At 41.3% G+C, this 20250-nt stretch overlaps 1 protein-coding gene across 1 annotated transcript in view; it reads left to right on the top strand.

Annotated features, from left to right (window-relative positions):
* The window catches only part of TOP1 (DNA topoisomerase I), a 289068-nt gene that overhangs the window by 24467 nt on the left and 244351 nt on the right, over window positions 1–20250 (top strand). The window contains exon 3 of the mRNA XM_078652157.1: window positions 13487–13589. Coding sequence (XP_078508283.1) covers window positions 13487–13589 — 103 coding nt within the window. The remainder of the gene's footprint in view (window positions 1–13486; window positions 13590–20250) is intronic.

Below are 20250 nucleotides of genomic sequence, written 5' to 3' on the forward strand. Positions count from 1 at the left end.
ATATATATATATATATATATATATATAGTATTTATTTCTGGGGTGGGTAATGCCGCTTGTGTATATTGTGGGGGCTGTCAGGTGTTTTTTTTTTTTTTCTCGTTTTATTTTTTTGTCTTTCTTGCAGTCTTTAATCTTGCAGTCCTACTACTTATTTTGTTTTTATGCCTGTTATGAAGTAAAAATGATGCAGTTGAAACAGTGGGAAATCAGTTGCCACCCACTAATTGTTCTTGATTTTCTAAGTTGTCCAAGTTTATTGTTGCTGTTGCATGATAGCTCAGTGAGATAATGACTTTGAGCTGCAGATTGCGATTTGGGAACGCTAACTCAGCCTTCCATGGTTGTCAAACGTGGTACAATTACATTGGGCAGTCCCTTGTGATGTAACAATGATGGCACTCTTAAAGCAGTGATGGTCACAAGCTATGAAAGCAGTTCTTTATAAAAAAGGTTCTGTTCTGGACTTGAGGAGACTGTTCTAAGAGGTGGGGTAGAAGCAGTATTTTGCCACAGTTAGAAGTGGTGATGTAAATACACCAGTTAGAGCACAGCTCACCAAGCATAAATTGCTTTGTGTCTTTACACGAAGACTGTGCAGTGTGGTGGAAAATGAGACCTGTATGACGGATCCTGGAGGGGCGGAGACTTGTCCTTAAAGAATGCATACCTGTAGGGGAACAGCTAAAGCAGTCTGTTTGTGCACCTGACACGAAAGGAATTTGCCAGCCTAAAAAAGCATTCTTTGTTTTCAGTGCTAGTTAAGCGGAGAAAAAAATCATGCTTGGGGTTATAATGTAGGAACGTCGTTTACCTATTGATCTTGCAGAAATTTGCTTTAGATGATTCTCCTACTGACAACTGCTTGCTGACTGTATGCAGTCCTCCTAACCCTTTGAGGAGGAGGGGGGGTGTTTCACTGGTTTGCTGTCCTTGGACACTGGCCTTCCTGGGTCTAAACCACAAAGCATGGTCTATGGATTTGCAGCACCGAACCAACAAACCTTTTCCTCCACTGGGCTGATTTGACTGAAATTTGCTTGTATTGCACCTGGTGGTGTGCTCTAGCTACTTGGCATATTAATATTTGGTCTCTAAAAATGTTGGTTTTACCCAGGCTTGTTTTCTAATGGCTCTACCTCAGATGGAGGGTTCAGTACTTGCCCATGAGCCCTTACGGTTGTAATGACAGTAGTAGTTGCATAGTGTAGACACCAGGCTTTGCTCTTCAGTGTTACTGGTACTTCTCCTTCCCCAGGGACTCCCGCGGCATTATCCTGTGGCCTTTGAGGCAGATAATCTTCTGTCTCTGCACTTATTCGGTATCTTGACCTGTTCTCAGTGCAACAGGTGGGCAGCAATTAAATCGGACATACTAATGACTGTGAGCTGTGTACATACTTATTAACACCACTAATTATTGATATTTAAATTTTTACTGCTTTGGGGTAAGTCTTGATTAGGCTTTAAGACTTTTGTAGTGTCAAAGTTTTCTCTGTCGTGAAATGGTCACACCCATCTTTACCATCCCTGTGGCAGCAAGCCCCATCTATTTAATCAAATTCTAGAGGCATATTTGAATGAAACATCCACTGACCCTTCTAGACCAATGTAAAAGAGCATGTTTTGCGAATTATCGACCGATACTTAAGAAAAATATTGTCGCACTATATAATTGTGAGGTTCTGTGTGTATCTTGGTCTGACTGCAACTACAGTATCTATGTACTCTTCAATAGATATTATATTGACCTGCAGGATACAGCTAGATTGTCGCAGGATACTGCTAGGTTGTCCCATACTAATGTTTGCATATTGAACAATCCTGTGTTTTTCTCATACTAAAGCCAATATTACAACTTAATTTTGTCCCTTCAGTAAAAAAGATGAGTTTTTTTCCCCACATAAGCTGTAGTTAAGTTCTGGCTTCCGAATGCAAAGCGTGGAGTTTTGACTTTTGGTTTTGCGGCTTAATGTATGTAAGTAGATGTTGCGAGTACATACTGTTTTTTACCTATTCTGTTTTGTTCTTAGCTGGCAACTTGCATTGACACACAATTAGCTTAAACAATGGGTTCACCCCCCGGGAGTTGTTTGCTTCAACGTTCCTAAGCGGGGTGCGCAGTAGAACAAATAACGGTCACTGTTTTATTGTGGCATCGCGGATGTAGGTTTGTTGGCACTTGAGGGCACTGGCCCTTAATTAGCTTCTTTTTGCTCAATTACGTTGGCTACGCAGCAACTGGTTCTCGTGCCTTAGTAGGACGAGAGTTCTATCTAGACCTCATGACTTGGAGCGCATTGCAAAGCCAAATCTATGAGAGTCTCTTAACTTCAACTAAGAAGACATTTCAAGATGCAGATCCCAGGTTGAGTTAGGGAGTGGAAGGCATATGAAACCTATATGTTGTGTAAATCGTCTGTTGGGTTTAGTTATTCCTGTTTAGGTAAGCTCTGGAGCGCATTTTAGATCAGGCCGTGCTTAGAGCTCCAGAACCCGGACTATTACCGGATTGATTTACCCTTGTGAGAGTCTTCTCTCTTTGAATCCGAAGCAAGCCACTAGGCCCTTTGAATAGTCCTAGCACGTTCATGGCCTTTTTGAGTATTGAAAGAACCAAGTCACAAGCCAGCCAATGCCCTAGGTTAAATGTAAAACATACCTTTCTGCTCTTACCTGTATAGCTTTGAATGTTCATTCTCTCCAAGCTCAGAGTTGCTCGGATAATTATTAATAACCAGCTCTAAGTTAATATTCTGAATCCACGTTTTAAGGATTCCTCAGGACCTCTTCTCTCCAAAGGCATTGATTGCACTTTAATATAAAATTGTGTGGCAAGACAGAACTAAAACTTGGACGGCTTTTCCGTAACTCATCAAGGAAAGTTTAATAGATGTAGACCAGCCTTCCTAATTCTTTAAATGTTGTCTGCTTTGACCTGTTATGCAGTTGGTCGATTTCTAATTGGGTCTGTCAAAATTAGATTAGTTTAGTTTGTTCGTTCCTCGAGGATCTTCTTCTTTAATTTATTATGATAATTTAAGATGCACTTCATATGTAAGCTGTGTTTTTATGGTTATGACTTTTTTTTTTAACAAACTTTTATTGATTTTTTTTTTTTTAAATGACTATGGCCTTTGTTAATCTTCAGTGAAATTTAGCTTTTTAAACTTGGCATAACATCCAAATGGTACTGGTCTTTTGGCTCGTTGCTGGCAGATCTCATTATACCATATGATGTGAGAGATGCTGGTTTTCCATGAGTTGAGCTCACCTTATGGGGTCTTCCCATCTGAACTCTTCATCAGTGCTTGGACTCGTTCGGTTCGCTGCGAACCTTAACCATGTTGCAGGTCCTATTCTTGATCCGATTTTTTTTTTTTCACTCTGTCGCATTTAATATTCAAGTCGGCACATAAGCTAATCTTTTTGAAGTCGCCTTGCATGGATTACTGGCACGCTGCCTTTCACTTAACAGCGAATAACATTACAATTCAACCCAGATGCTGGCCTAAAATCTTGAGCTGTTCCCTGTTGTACCAGTTTGCCACCATTTCTGATTACTTTCTTTCACATATCAGCCATTGAAAATGGTAAAATGGCATCTCAAATCAGACTGCTGAACCTAGTAGGGGTGGTTCATCCTAAACTGAGCCCATTCTTTCTTGGGTTTAATGGAAAACTGGATACTGAGAAACACTTGTAAATCCTTAGTGCTAATTGTGCACTAACTGCAGTAGTCTAGATGCAAATATAGAGCCATTAAATTAATAGAATATGCTCACTCGTACTATATAAACAAAATGGATAATTCCAAGAATTAATTCAACAAAGTCTTTGCAATTCTGTGTTTTTAACATATATATATATATATATATATATATATATATATATATATATATATATATATATATATATATATATATATATATATATATATATATTTTAATTTAAACTCTTTGATCTTGAATAGTCTGTCACTTCTCTTTTTCCGAAAGGCTTCTGTTGTGGGTGCTTTTTGTGTGGTTTTTAACTCTTTCTTTCTTCTGTTGAAAATTGCTTCCAAAATCTCATTTTAATCCTTTCACTCTGACACGGTCCCAACTTTTCACCAGATTTCAGTCTTCTTTTCTGACATTCCTGGCCGATTTAGGATCATAGTTTTTATTATCTATTCTCTCAAGTGCTTTATACATTGTTACCTGGCTGAGCACCTGTTCTTACAAGTTTTTGCACTCTTTCCCTACATGGAATAGAAAATTGCAATAGTTGGTGTTTGTTAGGTCGAGCCTACCAGACAGTACAAAAATGCTGGTTGAAAAAAGACTTTTTGTCAGCTTATAACAAATTGACGACAAACTTAAAGCCTACCCATTGTGTGCCATTATTGCTTGGCGTTGTCACTAGTTTGCTCCTATCGTATTAATGGCTGGTCTTGTCCACCTTGTCTGTTCCGACCCTGTAGCATAGTCCTTACTTGTGTGCCATCCCCCCTGCATTCATCTGCTCCGATTCACCTTGCACTCTGTGTTGCTATCTCCCTTGTAAGCTTCTCCACTGCCTGGTGTTGTACTCCCTCATGCCCCCATTCCCCTTGGAACCACAGCTCACCTCTTGCTTTCCCCAACCTGCTCCCCCACTCTCCTCAGTTGCGCCCCTCCCCACTTCTGCTGTGTTTGTGTGTTTTATATAATATATATATTTTTTGGGGAGTGCCAGGTAGCAAATTGCTGTCAATCCTCCACAAAATTACTTGTACATAAAAAGAAAAAATATATATAATATTAATAAATTGTTGGTGGGCACCATCATAGTTTGGTCGATGATAGATCAAAGAAAAGGGTGCGTGTATTTTTGGTGATGCGCGCGCACACACCCCTATACTGAACAGCACTAACAAAAAAGCATTGCTTTGTATAGATGCTATTCAGCATTGCATAAAGCATCGGTTACCCCAGACTTTCCTATAGGCAGGACCTATTTGCTTTTGCAGTGTTCTTTTGAAAAAGCCTTCTATATACCCCAGTGGCCTGAGTAACTTTAGACCCATTTCGCTTCTGCCCATTTAAGCCAATAAGCAGTTCCGGTCTTTATATGAAACGAGTTCCTACTTAAATCTTGTGCAGGAAAGTATTCGATTCCAGCAAGGAACAGAAGTAGTTTTAGCAATTACTGATAATTGTCCCCCAATTTGGATCAAGGAAGGAGGGAGCTGAGCACGGTTACTATTTGAACTCAGTGAGGTTTTTAGATATTGTCTATCTTCAGGGCCATCAATCACTCTTGACTGCTACTGGCATCCAAGGCTCTCCCTTGGCATGAGTTAATATTTTCTCTGATTGGTCGGGAATGGTCCCTATTTCGCCTATCAATCCAGTGCAGTGAGACTCTTCTGCCTTGGATCTCATGGTGTCTGTGCCTCATCCCAATCCATGAGCCCCACGCAATTCAGTCTTTATTTACCACCAGTGACCGACATAATCCACTCTTTTGAATGCACTCTATGGTCCATATGCTGCATACACGTCTCCTTTAAAGACTTTTTAGGAACTACTCTAACCACTATCTGTATTATCGGTCAACTGGATGAAGGCCCACTGCCTCGGAGAAAATGAAGATAGAACGAATGTCCTAATTTTGGGCCGTTCCAGTCTGTGTATTCTACGATTTGGTGGCCCAGTGGTCATGGCCCGCCATTGTTATGCCAATTTGGCTTCTAATTTCCTTTCAACTTACATTTTTTCCTCTCTTGAGAAACATTCCAAATTTTCACTGAACAAGAAACTACTTTATCTTCACAATCTGTGAAGTTACTCATAATTACCATCTGCCTGTTATAAAACAATAGTTCCATGTATTTAGGACTTCCTTCTTACACAAATCTGCTTCAGGTTGTGTAAGACGTGGCTGCGTACTTTGTTCATGACGGTTGCTTATCCTCTACAGTTTACCAGTGGCCAAGCACTCCTTATTTAATGCTATTTGTATCACTCATCGGACTCACTAATACTGTCACATTTTTATTAAAATCCTCCTGATACTATATTCCCCCCCCCCTGCCAACCACCTACGACAAAGACATCAAGAAAATCAGGATAGTATGTAGGAGCTTTCTCTGAGTCTTGTATTGCAGTAAAACACGAATAGCATTCCTCTGTCCACTCGATCAGAAGTTTATGAAATCCTTTGTAAACAACTGAAGATGTGGCTTTCCACTCACTAGAAGCCAATTAGAGCTGGCCTAGAGACCACTTTGTAGCCAGCCTCTCGATTTAATAAAAATAAAACAAAATAAAGTATATATGGCTTTCAGCGAGGCTCTTCATCTATTGGTCTGAAGTGTCATTCACATTGTAATTCCTCTCCACGCAGCCTAAAGCATGGGTAATGAGTCCTCCTACTTAAGCCATTGAATGTTAACTGCGAGTGAAAGCATTTTGCTGTTGGCACATCCCCTCCCATAAGTTGGTCAGTATTTGTATGCACAGCTCTGCCTTTGTTGCTGCTACTATGTAATTGATTTATTTCTGCACTGTGTAAAAAATGTTGCTTGCTTTTTTGGAAACCTGCATTCCAGGTTTGTTTTTACATTTTATTACGGTTACTCATCTAATGCCTATTGGAAATGTTTGTAAAAACAGGAGAAAAAAGCCGATTTCTACAGACCTCTTGGCATTGCTAATGTCTGTTGAGCAGTGCCGTAACGTATCTACATTCTAGCGTCGGTATACAATGCGCCTCAGAAGTCATTGGGACTTTTGAAACCATTTTCTAAGGTTGTCATTCAAGAGCCAGGGTGTTTTGACTTCTACCTTTTTTAGCCTTCAAAGTACTTGCCCATAAATTGACTGAGCACAGCCTTTACAAAAGACCTTGTCATTTAACCCTCCTAACTGCAGTTTTTCTTTTCTCTCCTTCAATGCCTTGATTGCGTTGAGCCCTCTACAACGCTGGTGGGACTTGACGTAAACTGTTGCCTGAGGTGCACATGTTCAGGCTGTTTCCAAGTTCACTTGACTGTTCTCCTGTATAAACTGTCTGTGCTCGACTGTTTTAAATTTCTCAGCGTTGAATAAAGACTTATGTGACTCTTGATCCAAGGCTCGAGGTCAGATACTGAATAATAGTTTACAACCCCTAATTTGGCATATCATGAATTCTTATATTGGGATGGTTATAAGGACTAACATTTTGGAAATGCTTGAATAGCTGAAGTTCATGTAGGAGTTAACATTAAAACTTACCACTGCTATCATTCGGCGGTTGTATCCATTCAGCAGTCGTGCACTGGCTGCGTTTTGCATTTAACTGTTGTCAAACACTTGCACACTACTTTGTGCACGGTTTGTGATTGGTTTTGTAAGTGAAAAGGTCTTCTCTGTCTTTTTTTTAATTAAAACTGGATATAAAACCCCCAAATTTTAGCTCTTCGCCAGGCATGTCAGGGTTGATTATAAGGGGACACTGCAGAAATGCTCAGTGCCCTGCCCAAGAACATGTATCGATTCTGCAAAGGGTGCACTCATCTCAGCTAGTCGGAGTGGAGGTGCCATACATGCAGATGAGGGTACAGTTCTAGAAGTTGAATATTTGCCTATGTTAATGTTACTGTTGTGATTTCCATAAGGCTTGCCATAAAAGCTTTAGATCTTACTCAGCCTTACTGTCATTGTGGTATTCTCTTAAATTCCCAGAAGCAAATTGGAAACCATGCATGTTGATTTTACTATGCAGAGTTTCTGGCAGAATCATGATTGACTGGTGTCTTGTGACTCTTTCCACTATCGTTGAGAGCCAACCCTGATGGATTTGAGAGCTGTGGAACATCAGAAAAATTGCTTTGGCTTGTGACGACTCATTTGTCACTCAAGTATTCAACTATCAAGTAAGTAGATGGGCAGCTTCACATGGGTAGCTTTGGAAGAACTTCTGACCCCAGTGGGTCTTCATGTCCCTTTGACCTCAATGGAGTAGTGAGGCTCTGGTTTAGTTTTGACCTCATGAGCAAGAGAAGCAGTCTCAATCTTCTTTACAGCGTACCCTGTGGCTAATTTCCTGAGCTGTCTTGTATTTCGAAGATTGTTGCTTGTCAACTCTGAACCTATGATAATTCAATATCTTGCAGATCTAATCTTTGCGGTAGATTGCCCCAAAACGTGAAGAGAAAGTGAGTTCATTGCCGTTCCTAATGTCCTAGAGAAAGAGATTGGGTTGGGGGTAAAGATTAATTTTGAAGATCCATTTAAGCTTTTGCAAATAACCCCCACAATATTATTTTATATAACTGTGGTAGTTGTGGGTAGGGTGTAAACTTAAGTCGGTAGTTCCTTGTCTCTTAGTGTGTGTTTTTTTTTTTTTTTAGTAACCTTTTCTTTATTGCCGAACAGATGTATGGCTCTACGTGCTTGAGCCCTAATGTGCCGAAACACAAGTTCTCGGTCGTTGATATTGCATGTAAGCTGACTTACTTGCATAACGAGCAGAGATTCCGGTTCTGCAACTTGAATGCTCGTATTGGGCAACGATTTGTAAATCTTATTTAGGTGAATGTTCTTGTTTTGCTTTTGTAGGCAGCAGCTGCCAATAATTACATTGGATCAGTAATTTTCACTGTCTGTAGAAAGTTGATTATGGGTAAGGTCATTAATCTTTATCACAAGAACTTCTCCACCTCTGCATTGTATCTCCATGACTATTTTTTTTTTTTTTTATGAAAGTAACCTTCCTGAATGTTTGATCATTCTTTTTTCTTTAATTCCTGCTGGAGATAAAAGCTAGCCTAAAACAGTGAACAGGACTTGTGTAGTGCAATCCTTCTTCAGACCATGACAAACTTTGAATTTGGCTTGGAAATCTTTTGCATCAGTAGATTGTCCCATGATTAGTCCCCGCCTGATGTTGCCAGCTATGTGGCACTTCTTTGCTCTTTTGGGCTGGGCCATGATGGTCTTTGTCCCGAAAGTGTTATATTGATGAGGTAGATATAGTCTCAGTGGTAACTACTTTTGAGAGCACGGAGTTCTAGTTTCTGCCATACCTTTATTGTGCTGATGGCTTGTTGTGCTCTTGTTGAAAGATGTTCTTTACATGATGTTTTGCTAATTGTTGACTATATTTGGGATTATTGCTTAATTAAGATTACAGCGGAATGGCCAGAACATGGGTCGACTCTTTAACTCAAGTCATTATATTTACGTACTGTTTTATGGAGATGTAGATTTAAAAATGATGGGAAAGCTAAAATAGCATTTATTGCATTCCACTCCCTTCTCTAGGTTTGGCCCACTTGCTTTTGTCGAAGACCAATTTAAATTTTTTGCAAATTTAGAACTCTACTCTTCGTCACTTACATACTTAAAATGTGTAATTTGTTTAGCAATGCTTTGTTTGTGGGGGTATGTCTGCGATACTTATCACAAATATTTGTATCTTCCTTATGGAGCTTTTTATCTTCTCCAGTGTGTGCATCCTACTTCCAAATAGGTATGGGCTTCACATGGTCATCTTTTTATCTTCAGTATCCTTAGTCTTTTTTTAGGTCTGGTGTGACAGCATAGCTTTATGTTCATCACAAAAGGAGCTTGAGGAAGCGCTACTGAGAGATGGACTTTAACTTCACCCAAATGTTGATACAATTGATTTTGATTGGGCAGATTCTTTCTGCTGAAAGAGTGCTTGGATTTCACTTGTTTACCCTGTGCGAAAGCCCTTTAAAGGTGGAGTTTCATTATACTGTAATGGGTAAAAGGGCAAATTGAAAAGTTAGTCACGGGTGGACTAATGTATGCATGATAACTTTGAGTGCCTAAACTCTTCATTAACTGAAGAGGCACTTTCAGTTATAAACTAAATCTGTTGGCTTTGTAATGCGTGTTTAACATGCTGGCAGTTCCTCTTGTATGCTGAGAGTTCCAGTGACTTTCATGAGCAGCTATTTTTTAAAGTTATTCTACGTCTCTTCCACCTAGTTAATGATGTGTTTTTTTGGTGTGTTTTTTTAGGTTTTTTTTTTTACGCTTACCAATCCATTTCCAGAAATGTATTTTTTCCTCCCTTGCCTTAATGTGCCTTGTACGTAAAGCCAGTGTTATGCGGACTGTGTGGAACTAAACTATTTTAAGACTATCACTTGTAAAGTGATCCTAAAACCTGGCATAAAATTCTAAAACCACGAATTCAGAAATTCATATCCAAGGTTATTGAATGTAATTTGTAGTTGGTAGAGTATCTGTTATAAGCCCCACCACCCGTGCCAACTGTACGAGATTTCAGCCTGTTACCTGTTTTGGTTGCTTGGGGTTCAGCCGACCTCCCGTCGGGTGTCTTATTTTTAAATATCACTACTATAAGGCTTGTCTTCGGTTTTTGGATGGAATGCCTGAAAAGTGCACTGACACTTAGTCAGCAAGCACGGTTCCTCATTCAGCCCAATGGGGTTAGTTACTGTTGAGTGGAATTGTCCTTGCCCGTGATCTCCAATATCCTTCGTGCTGCTATCAAGCGTGAAAGTAGCTTCCACAAAGCAGAGGTGTTAATTTGCACCGCCATATGCGCTCAGTGGCGCTAAGGGCCTAGTTTGCGGCTAGGCTGACAGTCTCTATGGTGTTTAAACCCTCTGATGTAACTGCTGCTGCATCCCAGAACATTAGTGTATTATGAAAAGGCTTTTGGCAAGAAAGGGAAGAACATTCACTCTTAGCTTCAGGTTGTATGAACAAGGAACAGGCTGTTCAATTTTGATTGTGTTCGAGTCTGGAATGTTGGACGTGACCTCTCTACTGGGAAGCCTTACTTCACTCCAAGCCATGGCTCTTTAAGGTTCATTTCCACTAGAAATGTTGACAAGGATCACAGGCTCTTTAGATTGTGCTGCTCAGGGGCCTGGCCCAACTTAGCAGACTAAGTAATGAAAGCTGCCAGTACATTCTGAAGGCAAAGCGCAGCTGCCAAGTTTCCCAGGTCAGTTCATGATGTGCTGCTCCAGTCCAAGTTTTTTTTTACATTATAGAGCTTGTAGTTTTATTAAACCCATTCTTAAAGGAGACTAGTAGTCTCAGAATTCAATAGAAAAACCTGAACTGAAGTAGCACGCCGTGCATGGACCTGGGAGACTTGGCATTCATGAGCCAAATACCAGTTGATCACCATGTGCTCCCCATTGTATGGGACTGTCTTTAGGGCCTTTTACATGAGGGGGTCGCTGTGTATTGTATTGCTATAATTTGTGCCGAAGATAGCTGGGGTAGGGCAACGTTTACTTTAACAGTTCTTTATAGCTTTGCCAATGGGCATTCAGTTCTTAAGTCTGACCGTGGCAAGTGTGAAACGTCCTATTGTACTAGGCCCATTGTCCCATTCTTTTTTTTTTTTAGGTCCATGACCGCAACACAGATGGGAATATCCACATTACCATGAAAGTTAAAGAAAAAAAAACTGCATGCCAGCCAATGACGCCTTAACTAATATCTGCCTACCACCTTTATTCAGACAGCCCTTTCCTTAACCCTAGATATTATCTCTTTTTAATTATTGCCAGAAAACGCACAAATTGGCTCTTGTTGGCTTCTGCCACTAATATTTTGAACTTATCCAACCTACTTGCCCCTGCCAACCCCACTTTTTAATTGCAAATCTATTTTTAAATTCTATTTTTAGGCTGGGTTTAGAACCAGCTGTAGTTATCTTGTTAGACTATATTTTGTTTTAAACAATAATAAAAACACATATACCTACTTATGAGGCTTTGGGTTAACCCTTGTCAACCATTCACGTGCTATTTAGAAATGTCTTTTTAGCTGTCTGGTAGGTGAAAGGCTACTGGAGCAGTACCAAAAAAACTAGTTGGCTTTGACCCAGCCCATAGCTTAGTATTGGTTTCCTTATTCAGTGATTTACTTGTCAATCTCGTTTTTCCTTCCACTGGACTACAGCCTCTATACCTTCTTTTTGACTTTCATTCTTGCACTACTCGTATTGCAATAGGAATGTGCAAGTGAACTAAGAATAGAAGTACAAGAATAGAAGTACAAGAATAGAAGTACAAGAACAGAAGTACTGTAGAAGCCAGAGCTTGGTTAGCAAGATCCCACTGGGTTTCAGTATCGTATGTATTTCAAATTTCTCGAAAAAATCCTATTTAAACCCTACATAGTCTGACTATCAATGAGGTGTGCTGCTACCTCTGCTTTCTTTTTCTTCCTGTGAAGTAGAATTACATTGTGATAAAATACTGTTTGGTACACATCAGTGTCACCTTATTGAAGGCTTTGTGTAGTGGGGGACCTATTGGCACTAGGATCTCCATTTAGCTTGTTTGACAGTGTGATTGCATGTTTAGCCAATCACCTGATAGATTGCTCTGAGAATTATAACTGTTTGCCTGCGTAGGGTGTCATCTGTGTATGGCAGTTGATTCCAGGTTGTGGTGATCAGTTGCCTCCTGCCCTTTGTGGGTTGCACGTGACGAGGCTTAATGCTCACCCCCACCACGATCATTTTGCTGGTTCTGTCCATTAAAGATCCGGCTGTTGTTGATGCCTTAATAAACTCAAACTGATTAAATGGATACCTTGTATATTAATCAACTTCAGAGAGCTCAGAATACAGTCATAAGATTTGTTTTCGGTTTGAGTAAATGCTTTGACATTTCTACTATTGACAGATCCTCCTTTGGTTGCTACATGCAGCTTAATTTCAGGAATCTGATGTTTTACTTAAAAATTCCCGGACTACGTTGATCCCCCATACCTAATCGACAAACTTAAAGCTTCTGTTCCCAGTCGGAAGCCTTAGACCAAACAGCAGGTCTTAAAAAAACTCAAATTTCATCTACCTACAGAGAGGTTTTCCTGTCTCAGTTTAGACACCATTATTCTACAGTTCCTACTGATTTGACAGAAGGCTAGTAACTTATCCAGTTGGCATCAGACAAAAACCTGAAGCCTACTCGGTTTTTTGAATAGGACCAATGCTTAGACACTCTTCCACGTAGTGTGCGCTTTATAAATGTTATCTCTGTGTTAATTCCACCTACTGTGTCTTTCTGCTAGGGTTCACTTCACTGCTATGATGATCCCCTTTTTGTGTATGTGTTGTATTCAAATGTTGCTTATCTCTCATACTGTAAATGGGATAAAGAAAATACCCCTGTTCCCAGTGCAGAAATATATTAATTTTTTTAATAAACCTGAAAGCTGCTCCCCTCACTCTAACGCCCAAAAATGGTGTTGTATGTTGTAGAGTAGACAATCTTTGCTGCAAATGGACTTCGTGGCACCGAAGCTGTCCAGAAGACATGTGTTGAAAACAAGATGATGGGGGCTTATTTTCAGTGTCGAGCAGGGGAAGGCCACCCTCCCTAGGAGTCCAATAAGCACAGACTATCTCCCTATTCTCTGGAATGGAGTACAAATGTATAAAAAGGTGGCTTGAGCATCAAGCCATGACCACTGGTTTTATTTTTAATCCTTGTGGTCTTTGATTGCAGATACTCACAAACACAAAGACAAACACAAGGACAAAGAACACCGGCACAAGGAGCACAAGAAAGACAAGGAGAAGGACCGAGAAAAGTCCAAGCACAGTAACAGGTGAGTGTTGGGATCATGCACAGCTACAATACCAGTTTTCTCCTATTTTATGTGGGTTTAGAGCCTAGAGTCTAGGGCCACGTAGCCCAAAGCACTAGGTCCTGTTCAGTGTGGTTTCAGTTTCCCACTATGTTCCAGTGGAAGGTAGATTCGGATCATTATTGCAGTCCTATCAGTAGTACAGCAAAGTACTTTTTTTTTTTTTAAACTCTACATTGGAGATCCATGTGCATGCTTAGTCCACACAAAAAGGTATACACCTGTGAAAGCTTTGGTTATGTAAATGCAACTTGGGAGCAGTGACTAAATAGTAGGCATATATTGCAAAAATAACGGTGCGCCTAGTGTTGCTGTACTATATATAGGAAGCCGGCAACCTAAAGGTTTTCACTCCTTAAACCGATCAATGACCCACTGAAGACTGCTCTGACATGGATGTGTGCCCCATTTTCAAGTGCAAAAGATGTAAACAGCCAGATATCAGCTTCCCTGTCCGTCAGTGACGCGCAGCATTTTTTTTTAGCCCTGTCCATGGAGGTGAGAGCATATACATTGCCCCAGATTTAAAAAAATCAAAAAAAAATCTTATGGCTTTATGCTGATATCAACAGGGCAAAACATAAGAATCGGTATTCTCGCCCCTGCAAGCCCTTACCTGCTCCTCTTTTGCCCTCTCACCACCCTTCATTGGGGCAAGTTGGGATTAAATGGTGTAATGCACTGTCACAGAGCAAGGGGGGCGGGAAGTAGCTTCCGGTTTTCAATAAAATTGCAGATTCACTGACTATAACGCCTATTGGCTGTTTTTTTGTTGGCTCACCTGATGGCTGCAAACAATATATTATAATTTTATTTTTTTTTACCTTTTTTTTTTTATAAAGAAACTAGACCATTGCCTTCTGTAAACAAATTTGTATTCAAATTGCATTGTCTGCAGTTGGTAACACCACTTCCTCATCTTGGTGCTTATAAAATGCTTTGATAATGTGCTGGATCATGCTGCTAGGCTGGACTTTTTGATGACGCTCATGTTGCACCCTCACTGGCTCAAGTCCACAGAAAGAGTGCCGACAACATGGGCATATTTGGGAGAAAGGAAAACAGCCACTCTTTTGCTCCATGCCTTGTCTGGCCACTCCTGCAGCACCGTGGAGCGGCACCCAAGGGCTATGGTTTCTTCATGAATCTGTTCCCTTTAATAGGCGGCTTCTTCATGCTGCAATTTGTCTCCTTCATAACTTAAGGAGGTCTCTTGATCTTTTTCCCTCTCATGCTAGACTTCATCTGAGACTGTCTGCTGTGCAAAAGCGCTAGCAGTTTTCCCGGCATCTTTCAATCTTATTTCAGTAGATAAGCACTTTTCTCAGACAGGTCTGGCAGTAGGACTTACTTGTAGGATGCTTCATTATTATTTCACGTATGCTCCAAGTGAATGGAGTAGTAAGAGGATGCCTCCGCAGGAGCAAGGACTTATCTGCTTCCCTGCCCATCAGTTGACATGCAATATAAATATTCCAAATTCCACTCTGCTCTACTGTGAAGCAACATTGAACACAGAAGGTGTGTAACTAATAGCTCGCTACCCTATGAAGATCTTGATTCATGCAAACCTCTTTACACCAGTCCCTTGCCACAGTCTGAAGACGTAGCTGAAACAAGCAGATACGTGAACCCTAAACTTCATTATTTGTGTACACAATCTATTTTTAAGCATCTCCGTTCGGAATCTTCTGTATTTTTCCTCTTGCTTTTTGCTTTTTCAGTTCGTGGTACTGTGCCCCCGTTTCATGTAGCTGTTCATCGTTTGGCTTGTAACGACTTGAAATCTACGATATACCTTAGTCTTGGTGTTCAGAGGTCTGTACTTCATATATATATTTGGGGTAAGCTAACCTGTAGCTTTACTATGTCAGAACTGAAAAACTTCAAGAGTGATGTAGGAGCAGGGACTCTGCAGATGCTGGCAATGAAAAACTTAGGGACCAAACAGTCATGTAATGGTAAGCCTTTCTTGTAGCATTTTTGTTTCAAGAATCCTTTTTGAGAATACCCTGCATTTTACTAATTCTTCTTTGTTGGTGTGAAGCTCCTAACCGTAATGACTTGCTATGAAGCTGCTCTTTGTTGTGCAGGGCCTACAGATGCAATGCTTCCACAGCAGCGATCTAAAAAGGGCATCACAAAAGACAATATTAAGAACACCATAGATTATTAAACCACCTTTAGCCAGTGTTGAAAACCTTTTGCAGTCCCACGAGGCTCTCTTCCACCATAAGTAGTGGTTGGTGCTCAGACAAAAGGTCTTCCGACTACTTTGTGATTGCATAAAAAAAAAATAGATTCATGACTGCCACTTGTTGCCTTGTTTAAGTTTTGACTTGTGAGGTTTCGTCTGGGGAGTTTTGTCATTTCTTGCTAGATGTACATTGTGTAGGCCAAAGCCTGTAAGATTTTTTTAATGTTTTATTTTTTAGGTGTGTGGCAGAAGTTTCCTTGAATAGAAGTGTGTTTGTGGAATTAACCTGCATGATTCACTAATCGCTACTATGGGTAGACCTCTGTCTGAAGTCTTGCAAGAGCTGCAGGATAATCTTGTGTGCTTTTGACAGAATTCCTATCCAAGGAGCAATTGTCTTACCAGAAGTAATCCACAATTATGAGCTGCAGGATCCATTTAGGACATTTGACCTCCTTGCCACTACAGAGTCAATGGTTCATTTCTGTAATGTTGCAGTTTTATGGCTTGAATTCCCTCAAGAAACTGGTTGAGCAGTGCCTCCTTGGAACCAGACCTGCTTAAATTTAAATAATGTCCATTGTTCTACATACTTAAGGAACAATAAAAAATGTAGTTTCCTAGCTGATACTAGTAAGAAATGTTATTTTTTGAGTGAGGGAGCGGTGAAAACCCTTCTCCAGCAATAACCTAATCCTTGTCTGGGTGAGACCATAGTCACTAAATTAAACTGAGCTTTACCTTTTGGTAGCTTGGCACTTAAGCGGTCAAGCTAAACTTAGAGGCACTTTGATAAGTATTTATACAGGAATCCAACTGGAATAAAGTAAAAACGCCATATAAGAGCTATCACACACCAGTTTAGAAAAATAGTTACATTTTATTAATAAAATGAGACCATAACTCCAATCAGTAGAAACCGAGATATGCAATTTTTAAGGTTTAAGTAAAAATTGCGCCAAGAAGTGGAAAACACTAATTGTAGCTATCTGGTCGTGCTAAACCAGGACAAAGTTTCAAGTTCAGGCCGGGCACAATAAGAGTGCAGGCCAGATACAGGCAGCAGGTTAGTACTGTTGAAAAAGTTACTTTGTCAAAGTCTGGCACGTAGAGATCAACATTTCAGGGTTTCACAGCGGAAGCTCAACTGATGCCGGCCAAGGGTCCAAGACCTTGGGAGGCACCTCTTTGGGACAGCAACTCATTCCACGGAAGGCCAGCAGGGCTTGAGCAGCTCCAGGCAGTCGGTTGCAGCCAGTCAGCTGGGCAGTTTCAAGGAGGCCTCTGGATATTCTGTCCTTGTAGCTCAGAACAGGAGGTTAGATCCTTGGAGTCTCTCTGGTTAGCCTGTGATAACAGTCCAGTATTCTCTTCTCAGAGAGCAAGGCAGGCCTCAAGCAGCAGGGCTGCCTCTTGGGGAACAAGGCAGGCGGCAAACAGCAGCTGAGTCCCCTGAAGAACAAGGCAGCCCTCTAGGGAACAAAGCTGTCCTCAAGCAGCAGGAAAGTTCTGAGTAACAAGGCATCCTCCTGTAATGTCTGCAGATTCAGGAGTGTACTGATAAGTGGCTCAGAAGGTCTAATATTACCTGGACCTCCCCCTCCCCCCCCCCCCCCCGCCCCCCCCACTTTCGACATGGGGGAAATGTCTAGTCCACCCCCACATCTGGTTCTGGAAAGTTCCTCCCTTCCCCTTCTGCCTAGGGTGAGAAAAGGCTGGATTCAAATTCCTTTTTGAGTGTGCTGGTGGCAGCCCTTTGAATTGTAAGTGGGGCAGGGAACAGCTCCGCCCTCACATGTTGGCAGGATGGCCCACTCCCAACTACACCCAGGTCCTATTTTTCACTACCTTGGCCATAACAGTAGTTACAAAGCGGAAGGGTGACTTCCTTATTATTCTAGCAGCCCAAGTTAATAAACCAGAGTATTATTCCATCACTCATTGGAGCATCTATCTACATCCTGCCAAGGTAACAAGAGATTTAACATTTGTCACTTCTCCCAGCATTAAGTCAGCTAAAAATATCCCATTTTTAATCAATGTGGTTAATTATTGGAGATTTCAAAGCCAATTTAATGTGCTGAGAACTGAATGATATTTACCAGGATCTTGACAATGAAATCTGGCCAACCTGATGATACAGAAGCAGTAACAAAGGCCTGATAAACTGGGAAAGGTCTTATGCAAACACTTTAAATCATCTGGGCCTACGCACATTAAATAGCAGGTTTAAAACTGCTACACTTTATAGTAGTTCTTAACATGTATGTATATACATACAGATAAGATTTACATAGATTTTTTGGGGGGGGTTGCACCATTGTAATGGTTTTAATTAATTATGCACTATACAATTGTCTGGGCTCTGTATGCATTCCAGAATGAAGACTAATATCTTGACCTGTGCAGCAGGTAACTCCTAGTAAGGCTTAACGTTTAAGGCAAGAAAATGACCCATTTCTAAAAGTTACATTTCCAAAATTGTAATCTAAAATCCGACTTTACCATCAAACAAGATTTAAATGACACTTAATATAAGGCCATACATGGCCTTTCTACCTCCAATCAAAAGTTAACACTTATTAAATGTAATAAGGTAACCATTCTGGTGTTCTCCTATGTGAGAGGTAGGCCTTACAGTAGTGAAAAACGAATTAAAGGGGGTTTCACTGCCAGGAATTGGAAAACTTTCAAATATGTCCTCCTTTTTAAATACAATACTCCCTTCCCTATGGGCCTACTAATGGGGAGGCTTCTATGGATTAAAAGAATTAAGCCTGGCAAAAGATTTATTTTGCCCACTGGAATTGGAAGTATAAAACTGCACTACAGGCTGAAATGACGGGTCCGAGACCTATTTGAAATGGCTACTTTTCGTTGGTGCTGCAGCCCAGTAGTAGCATTTAATTAACAGTCCCTGGGTACCCGTGGTAGTATATACACAAGGGACTTGCAAATGAATTGAATGTAGCAATCTGGTGTAAGCCAACTGTACAATGTTTTACAAGGAGAGCACAAGCACTTAGTGAATTTCATTGCTGCCAACCAGTGCTACGGCCCTAAATGCCAACAAAAGCGGGTTCAGAAAATCGACAGGATGAAGCAAAATGGTTTGGGGTTGACCCAGCATAGAGGGCCAAGTCCAACATGACGCAATCCTGCAGAAAGCTAGGGTAGACTAATCAATACCTTGATGGGCTTCCTTGCTTGGGTGATAGGATGTGGGTAGTGGGCCTTTTTTGCAGTGGTACTTGTCAGTTCTGTGACCTCTGAACTCGGTTGGATCTGTCAACACTCTCCTAGACTGACCCCATCTGTGAAACTCCTAGCCTTACTTTGCTTACAGGTGCATCTCAGTAGGCAGACCGTACACCCCCAAGTGTGACACATTAGCACCATGCAGACCCCTGCATGACTGACTCCAGCACCCCGTCTCTGTGACCGCGCAGACTGCATGTCCAGGTCTGAAGTGGCTTCACCGGGCGGGGTCAGTGTTTAGGTGCTTGGTTCACAGAGCTGGCAACCCCTGATCCAATGGTCCTTCCACAGTGGACTGTTTCCACCTCCATCTAGTCTTCAGAACTCTCCATGTGGGAGTAGTGCCCCCAAAAAACAGCTTTCACGGCTCCCTGGACGTCAGCCCTACCAAGTTTTTATAAAACCAAAAGTAACTAACTTCCCAGAATGGGCATCTGGGAGCTAACTATCACTCACTTCTACCTCCAGAGCATGCTACAGTTTTAACATGGACTAGAAAACTCTATCAAATGCTGAGTCTGCGGCCCTTGTCAGTTATGGGCAGAGTTGCGCTGTGCTGAATGGTTCTACTGCCTAGGTGTTTGTATGCACAAGGTCCACATTCGCTAAACTGAGTAGCCTTCTGGTGTGGGCTGGCAAGAAGAGCAAGGTTAAACTGGACATCCTCAAATTAGACCCCGAGCTGAGTGGACTGAGGTCACCAGAAGTATTTTGCAAGCCTGCTACAATCTACAGCTAAGTGGTGTGGCAAACAGACCGAATGCGTGAAGAGCCTTCTGGGAAATTGCGGTGCAGGTGCAGCTCTACCACAGTGCCTTATGCAAGGGTGGCTACACACACCTTTATCATCCGATAGGTAACGGTAGCCTGGAAACATAGTGATACGGGTGGTGCAGCGGGCCCCTTATGCTAGACTGTTGCCCCTAAAAATGGTTGCGGCCCTTTTGCGCTGTCTGCTCAGTGATGGATATGTCTCAGTGGTCTGAGGTAGGCTGCCACACGGTTGGTGACCCCTACCTGAACGGTACTTCGATCACATTGGAGGAGGCACAGGACCTGTTCGGACTTCATCGCTGACAGTTTATACAGTACTTCAAGGTATTTTGCACTTGTCGTGCGATTTGGATCGGTTTCCTCAATAAGCCAGCATAGTCCCAAACGCCACAG

Source organism: Lissotriton helveticus, chromosome 7 (assembly GCF_964261635.1).
Source record: "Lissotriton helveticus chromosome 7, aLisHel1.1, whole genome shotgun sequence".
NCBI lineage: Eukaryota > Metazoa > Chordata > Amphibia > Caudata > Salamandridae > Lissotriton > Lissotriton helveticus.